Source organism: Lampetra planeri, chromosome 14 (genome assembly GCF_965212315.1).
Source record: "Lampetra planeri chromosome 14, kcLamPlan1.2.h2, whole genome shotgun sequence".
In the NCBI taxonomy this organism is placed as follows: Eukaryota; Metazoa; Chordata; class Hyperoartia; order Petromyzontiformes; family Petromyzontidae; genus Lampetra; species Lampetra planeri.
Window position 1 is genome coordinate 14,493,305 of NC_136120.1, and position 7,788 is coordinate 14,501,092.

Here is a 7,788-nt window from a genome sequence, read left to right on the forward strand (position 1 = left end):
TCATCATCCCTAGGCGAATTCTCCACCTCTTCTTCTCGTCAACAACCAAATCGTCATTGTATTTCTCATTCTCCACCCCGACTATTGCTTGTGATGCTGCTGCTGCTGCTGCTTGTGATGCTGCTGCTGCTGCTTGTGATGCTGCTGCTGCTGCTTGTGATGCTGCTGCTGCTGCTTGTGATGCTGCTGCTGCTGCTTGTGATGCTGCTGCTGCTTGTGATGCTGCTGCTGCTGCTGCTTGTGATGATGCTGCTGCTTGTGATGATGCTGCTGCTGCTGCTGCTGCTTGTGATGATGCTGCTGCTTGTGATGCTGCTGCTGCTGCTTGTGATGCTGCTGCTGCTGCTTGTGATGCTGCTGCTGCTGCTTGTGATGCTGCTGCTGCTGCTGCTTGTGATGATGCTGCTGCTTGTGATGATGCTGCTGCTGCTGCTTGTGATGCTGCTGCTGCTGCTGCTTGTGATGCTGCTGCTGCTGCTGCTTGTGATGATGATGCTGCTGCTTGTGATGATGCTGCTGCTGCTTGTGATGATGCTGCTGCTGCTGCTTGTGATGATGCTGCTGCTGCTTGTGATGATGCTGCTGCTGCTGCTTGTGATGATGCTGCTGCTGCTTGTGATGATGCTGCTGCTGCTGATGATGCTGCTGCTGCTGCTTGTGATGATGCTGCTGCTGCTGCTTGTGATGATGCTGCTGCTGCTTGTGATGATGCTGCTGCTGCTGCTTGTGATGATGCTGCTGCTGCTTGTGATGATGCTGCTGCTGCTGCTTGTGATGATGCTGCTGCTGCTGCTTGTGATGATGCTGCTGCTGCTGCTGCTTGTGATGATGCTGCTGCTGCTTGTGATGATGCTGCTGCTGCTGCTTGTGATGATGCTGCTGCTGCTGCTGCTTGTGATGATGCTGCTGCTGCTGCTGCTTGTGATGATGCTGCTGCTGCTGCTTGTGATGATGCTGCTGCTGCTTGTGATGATGCTGCTGCTGCTGCTTGTGATGCTGGTGCTTTGTGCTGCTGCTTGTGATGATGCTGCTGCTGCTGCTGCTGCTGTGATGCTGCTGCTGCTGCTTGTGATGCTGCTGGTGTTGTTTATGTCGCTCTCCTTGGTGCTCTTACTGCTGCGATTGCAGCAGCTGCCACCGTGACGACGCTCACATCATCAGTTTCATTTCCATTGCTTCCACCAGCAGCTGTATCGGAAACTATGCCGAGACAGGGCAACTGGGCACCGGGGAGATGTTGACCCTACACGAGGCCTAAACACACACATGGGCGGGCATTCATACAGACAGGCACTCATACACATCGGCACATATACAGGCAGACACTCGTACAGACAAATAACGCATTTAGACAGGCACCCACTCATAGAGACAAGCAGGCAGAAAAGCAGACAAGGCAGCCAATTATATAGATCGATATCCATTAATTCAGGCATTCATATACCCAGGGATTCAGATAGACACAAGAAAGACAATCGTATACTGTATATATTTTGTTGTATGAACACGGTTTCTGAGCACAGGCCCAAATGCCGAAAATCGTAAAGCGGCACAATCAAATATGTTATAGATCAGCAATAGATGAGCGTGAACACTTTTCTGGCAAGGTTGTAAGAACTTGGGAAAATGTACGATGGGAAGAGATTTCACAGCCGATAGCACCACCTTACCCGTAGCCCGAACCCGCAGCCCCAATACGACAGCGTCCACACGTAACATGTCTACACATTCACTGAAAGTGGGCATGCTCACACGCAAGTTCTCGCCACACTTGTTATCGCGGGTTGCTGCCGAAGGCGGCGGCGAGCTCAGAGGAGATCCTCGCGCATCGAGACTCGGACGCAAGAGGCACGGGGGTCACGCTGCTGCAGCGCCCTCTGGCGCCAACCTCGTGTCCCTGCACATGGCACTGGGTGCACGATGACCTACGTGACGTCATTTCGCTGGTTGGCGATGACGTCGACCAGCGCGCGTACGTCATTGCAGGAGGCTGACGGGACCCTTCGCACAAACAGAGTATGGTGACGTGACGTCACGCGCGACGTCATGCTCGTCTTCAAGGCCCCGCCCCTTGGGCGCCCTCTTCCTTTCAAGCCGGGCGACATGGCGGCGGTAGGTGCGGGTTGTGGGGAAGGCGGCGAAATCCGTGGCCATCACGGCGCGCGCAGCCAGGGAGCCTCGCAGAGATACCGTGGGGAGACGCAACGCGTTACAGCGCGTACAGCGCTGGGCATATTGCCGTGATGGGGGGGGTGTGTGGTGAGCATTAATGGTCTCGGCCGGACAAGGAGTTGCGGTGCCTGGTTTAGTTGAGAAGTGGAAGCGCCGCATGGGATTTGGAGTGGGGGAGGCGAGTGGTTGAATGTTGTGGACGTATTTTCTGATAGACTTGTGACTCGTGGTGTGGTTGTGTGAATCGATGAAAGTTGTGAGCGGTGGTGTGGTATGTAATAGTGGTAAAAGAGTGTGTGGCGATAGCGATCGCGTTATTGAAACGGTCTAGGGTATCCCCTAGGCTTCCAGCTCTGGGCGCTCGTGAGAGTCGTTGCTGTACCGATTACTTAACAATTATCCAGGGCGAGCCCTGTGTGATTATTCGTAAAGACCCGGGTATTTTGTGCAGGCCCTGGTGGACCCTGAAGGCTCTGGTAGGTGAAGGGCCTGGTAGAGTGTGCAGGCCCTGGTGGATCCTGAAGGCCCTCTTAGATAGTGAAGACCCGGGTATTTTGTGCAGGCCCTGGTGGACCCTGAAGGCTCTGGTAGATTGGTTGTGAAGGCCTCTTGGTCGCCACTCCCTGCTTGTAGCCTGGCTCGGCGTGGCGAGCAGTGTTACCGCGTGGCCGCGCGTGTTGTACGGACTCTTCTCCGCCGTGTACTTGCCCCGCACCCATGGGAATGAGGCGTTGGGTTTGTATAACACTACAGGGTGCTTGGCTTATTGATCGAGAATTCACTTGGCGCACTGTGGCTCTGCGCCCCACATTCGCAGCGCTGTGTGGTAGAATGCACTAGCGGCAAGTACCCAGCGTTTCCCGGGGGAAAGATATTTCAATGGATGATGGCTTTGCGTCTCATTGCTCAACAACGCACATGTGGAACTCGTTCATTAGGAGCAGGGCGAGAAGAAGGAGAACCCCATGCGGGAGCTGCGAATTCGCAAGCTCTGCCTCAACATCTGCGTGGGCGAGAGCGGAGATCGGCTGACCCGCGCCGCCAAGGTGCTCGAGCAGCTCACGGGACAGACCCCCGTGTTCTCCAAAGGTGCGTGGGGGGGGGGACACCTCTAGTGGCTGCAGGGTAACATGAAACAGTTACTGGTGCTGCCTGGCACGTAATGAGAAGCAAGCATCAAGTTGATTTTGCTTAACCAGGCGAGCGCTCAAGAGACCAGGATGGTCTCGTTTGCAAGAGTGGGCGAGTGAATTAGTGGGTCAGTGGGTAAATGATTGAGTAAGATTCTGAGCACGAATGAGTTAAAGATGATTTGTTTAACCAGGTAAGAACTCAAAAGAGCAGGACGAGTCATTCGCAAGTGACCTGGATCGCGTGATAACATACACAGTACAACAATTAGGCAAAATGTATCTATTAATGCATCGTTGGCCAGTTTGCTCCACTTTGACGAATTTTAATTATCCATGATAAATTGACTGCTGGATAAAGGCCCCTTCCCAAGCCATCGCCACTCCCTAGCTAGCTAGGTAAGGGGTCTGCAACCTGCAGCTCCCCAAGCCGCATGCGGCTCTTTCGGGACTGCTTGGTGACGTTATTAAGGACCGTCTCGTATTCACGTACACTGCAGTTCTTGGAAATGTGGTTTACCGAATTTTATAAAATGGCTCTTATTTTGGTGGCGTATTCCCTGCCCTAGGTCCATCGATGTAGTCATCTGGCTAGCACCTACGCATCGACTCTGGGAAGCCTTCCATTCATTGGCAGCCACTTGGGTGCTTTCTCGTCCATTTGCTATACACTATGTAACACACTTTTTGTTCCTGCGTACTAAGTGCTATTTAATTGCTTATGGGTAAAACTTATAGAAAATGGCTATTCCCACATTTAGCTTTTATGACCAGGACTTTGTGAACGAATGACACAAATGCACACGTTTTCTCATTGAAAATAGGTACATTTTTAATTTTCTTAAGTTTGTGGGGAATAATAGCCATTTCTGTACTTTTGAGGCATAAGCAATTAGGAAATAACACTTACTACCCAGGAGCAAAATTTTTTTTTGTTACAGTGCTACCATCCCGAAGAGCAATGTGTCCTGCCCAATCCCATTTGAGTAATAACAGCCAATGTTGCATGTGTTTTGTGTTAATTGTACTGTGTATATACGTAAAAACTAAATTACATTTGGTGTTTGCAGCTCGCTACACTGTGCGCTCCTTCGGTATCCGGAGAAATGAGAAGATTGCGGTTCATTGCACAGTGCGTGGAGCCAAGGCAGAGGAGATCCTAGAGAAGGGCCTCAAGGTGAGGGTTGGGTGCTTTGCAGGTCAATGGGACTGGGGCAGTTTCAGAGTAGAAAGGGAAACATTTTTGATTGTTTACTATGTCTAATGGTGGCAAACACAACTTTTATACCAGAACATTTATAAACGCCATCGCTGTTTATACCGCAACTATATAGAAATGTTTTAAACGGTAAGATTACACTATTGTACCCGGGACATGCATGAGTGGTCGAGGTCCTGAGAGTAAGTGACCAGCTTGCAAAATGTTGCTACAATTCTTGGAACATTTATTTTCTGGAATACAGGTGCGGGAGTACGAGCTGAGAAAATCCAACTTCTCAGACACTGGGAACTTTGGCTTTGGCATTCAAGAGCACATTGATTTGGGCATCAAGTACGATCCGAGCATCGGCATCTATGGCCTGGACTTCTATGTGGTGAGCGACGTGCAAAACAAACACCCTCCGTTTTGAGTAATTTCACCACACTTCTCATTGTTCAAACCAACTCGACTAACAGTTAATTCCATATGCACCTTTAAACGTAATTATAATGCAATGTCAATGGTTTCATCTGCCTTTTAACTTTTGTTTCCCATTGCTCTTCACTTGTAGTATCATCACGTGTTTTCGATGTTTTTCCTGCTGCTATGTGCAGCAGGAAAAACATCTAAAACTTCGGTGCCATGGTCTCATACCAATTGTAGCAGAGAATCCATACTTTGAAAAGGGCCCTTGCCCAAAATCTTGACATGTTTGTTACAAATCCATGTTTGTCCTTAAACGAAGTAAAAAATTGAATAATAATTAAACGTATTTTTAAGTGCATTGATTATATATTTTTGTAATGGTTGCTGAGACTGGTAGCAATAGTTATTCTTTGTTAAGTGTGTTCCATATCAATACCAGCATTTTATTCAAATTAAATAGTAAAACATGTCTGTAAAGATGATCAGCAGTGATTGGTGCAGATCCAGTGTACGAGGGCTAATTATTGCCACCACTGAAGGGTAATGTCAGCAGACGATTGCTGGTGTGCACTCTCCACTGCAGTGTGAACAGTAAAGAAACCGTAGAATTTAAAGTTGCTGCATATCGATGTCGGCCAAATATAAAATATACGAGCAATAGGATTATGATAATTTCTTTGTCGGCATGGGTTTTACAAAGTTGCTTTTGAATATAGGTTGCATAAACTTGTGGGCTGTCTCAGAGTGCAGCCTAATTTATGTATAAAGTTGGTTTTGTCGTCACAAATTATAGACAAGGGAATGAAGGTGCACCATTTCATTGGGAATCGCTATGCAAGTTTAGTGAGAACTATGCATATTTTTATTCAGTTGGTGCTATCCTTTCAACGACGGCTTGTAGGCTCCCCTTGACCCTGGACAGTTGGTGGATAGCAGTGAGCTGTCCAATCAATGTACCTATGGAGGCGTAGAATCTCCATTCCAGAATGTATGAATTTCACCTTGACCCCACTGTGTCAGTGGTGAAGTTCCTAAATCCACGGGGGGGGGGCTGGTTTCATAAGTCTTTCTGCTTTACAATATAGATGCAATGGCATAAGTAATGAAAGTGAGCTTTTTTTCATTTGGAGACACAAAGTTAAACGTAATTACTTTATACCAAGGGAAATGAGGGAATAACTCGACAAAAGGCTGCAAAGTTGGACTTCAGATAAATAGGAACAAATTTAATTTCCTGTGAGAAGTACTTACAAAAAAATGGAAAATATGCAGGAACGCAGTATAAAATATACAACTAGGCCAATTATTGAAGCATTGCAATCAAAGTTATTAAATAAATATGCTTTCAGATAATTACATTTGGTTATGAAAAGCAATATTCCCCAAGATAAAATATTTCCATAGGTGCATATTGAAACACAAATATAAATAGAACAAAACCTGAAGTGTATATGAATGAGTGGTATTACAGAGACAAATGCATGGAGAATCTGGGAATAAATGGCATATCAAGACTTAATTGTTCAGGAAGTGTGGCTTGGGCAGGACATTGCTAGAATGGATCAGGCTGGTGATGGAATGGTAGCCAAAGTTGTTAAAGGGCCCAAGAGGATGACCACCATGAAAGTGGAGTGATGAGATCAGTTAATATGCAGGAGTAAGATGGATCATAACATCTTGGGGAATCTTTTGCCCAGCAGTCTGTACAATGATTGAGACTGTCCAAATTAACATTGCAGCCCTTTTGTCTTGCATGTCAGGACATGCATTAAGTGCATCGGTGTACATGTATAGGTTTGCTTGTTTGTCTTGTACACATGTTTAATTGTAATGTTCATGCCTTATTGTTGTACGTGTTTGCATGCATCGGCACCATTCTCTGACATGTGCATGTGTTGTGCACCCTGAAGCAGCAATGTGCAAAGTAATACCTATGAGTAGCTGCTGAATCTTTAGTTTCTCAATCTATATAATAAGTTCAACATGTATGTTGAACTTATTTTGCACCGTACATTGCCAACCGTAATCGGAGGTGCGGCGGAAGGACGACAAACTGAACACAAAAAGAAGTTCTAAGGAAATTGTACACCACACATGCATATGTGGTGTACAAGTGCTGTCGTGTTGCATCGTCTTGATGGAGGTTTTTTCCCCCAAGATAATTGGTAGCACGTGCCATGCAGACAATACATTGCTTTGGACTTTGTTTGGTATTCATTCTTGGTTTTTTTGGTAAAGTCACGTAGATAGTGGTGTATATTTTATGAAAGTTGTGGTAGAATTTGTCTTGAATCTTGCTCTTCGTGGTATTCGTGCATCTCAATCAGTGCTTTTGTAGACGATGACTCATGATTATTGGGTTTCCAGGTGCTGGGCCGACCCGGATTCTGCATTGCTGACAAAAAACGCAAGCGTGGGCGCATTGGATTCAAGCATCGCATCTTCAAGGAGGAAGCCATTCGTTGGTTCCAGCAGAAGGTACACACCGTTTTGCTACTTTATTGCCACTTTCTAGGATTGCTGCTTTCCCCTTTTATATTTAACTTGTATTTGACATGTAAAGAATAAGAACATGTAAAACTGCCTACGAAGCTCTTTTTTGAGGTGACCTGGCCACACAGCTCTTCAAAGTAGCTTATTGTGTGGGCATTCATAGTAACAGCGAAATAATCTAAACATGTTTATACATTTGGAGGGTGACCACGGGAGGGACTTGCCAACTCCATACTGACATCTGTTGACATGCTAATCTGTGTCCTCTTGTTTCTTTTTACAGTACGATGGAGTGATCTTGCCTGGAAAGTGAAGATCCCTCACCGGATCCTCATTGTACTAAATTCAATAAACACACACAACATA

The 7,788-nt window shown here is 46.7% G+C and overlaps 1 protein-coding gene and 1 long non-coding RNA gene across 3 annotated transcripts; one reads left to right on the plus strand and one right to left on the minus strand.

Moving 5' to 3' along the window:
* Positions 1-1,172: 1,172 nt before the first annotated feature.
* Positions 1,173-1,905, minus strand: LOC144722442 (uncharacterized). Its single transcript, XR_013586051.1, has 2 exons — positions 1,753-1,905; positions 1,173-1,254 (listed from the first exon to the last, which is right to left on the minus strand). It is a non-coding gene; the product is annotated as an uncharacterized LOC144722442 (long non-coding RNA).
* A 78-nt stretch (positions 1,906-1,983) lies between these two features.
* LOC144722439 (large ribosomal subunit protein uL5-like) lies at positions 1,984-7,788 on the plus strand. 2 transcript variants are annotated; one of them, XM_078600705.1, is made up of 6 exons: positions 1,984-2,112; positions 3,111-3,261; positions 4,373-4,479; positions 4,766-4,897; positions 7,297-7,407; positions 7,706-7,788. In XM_078600705.1, the coding sequence occupies exons 1-6, from the start codon at positions 2,047-2,049 to the stop codon at positions 7,733-7,735; spliced, it is 597 nt and encodes a 198-aa protein (XP_078456831.1). In that variant the 5' UTR covers positions 1,984-2,046; the 3' UTR covers positions 7,736-7,788. The 2 variants fall into 2 exon arrangements, with proteins under 2 accessions (XP_078456831.1, XP_078456830.1); XM_078600704.1 differs by lacking the exon at positions 1,984-2,112 and adding an exon at positions 2,173-2,350.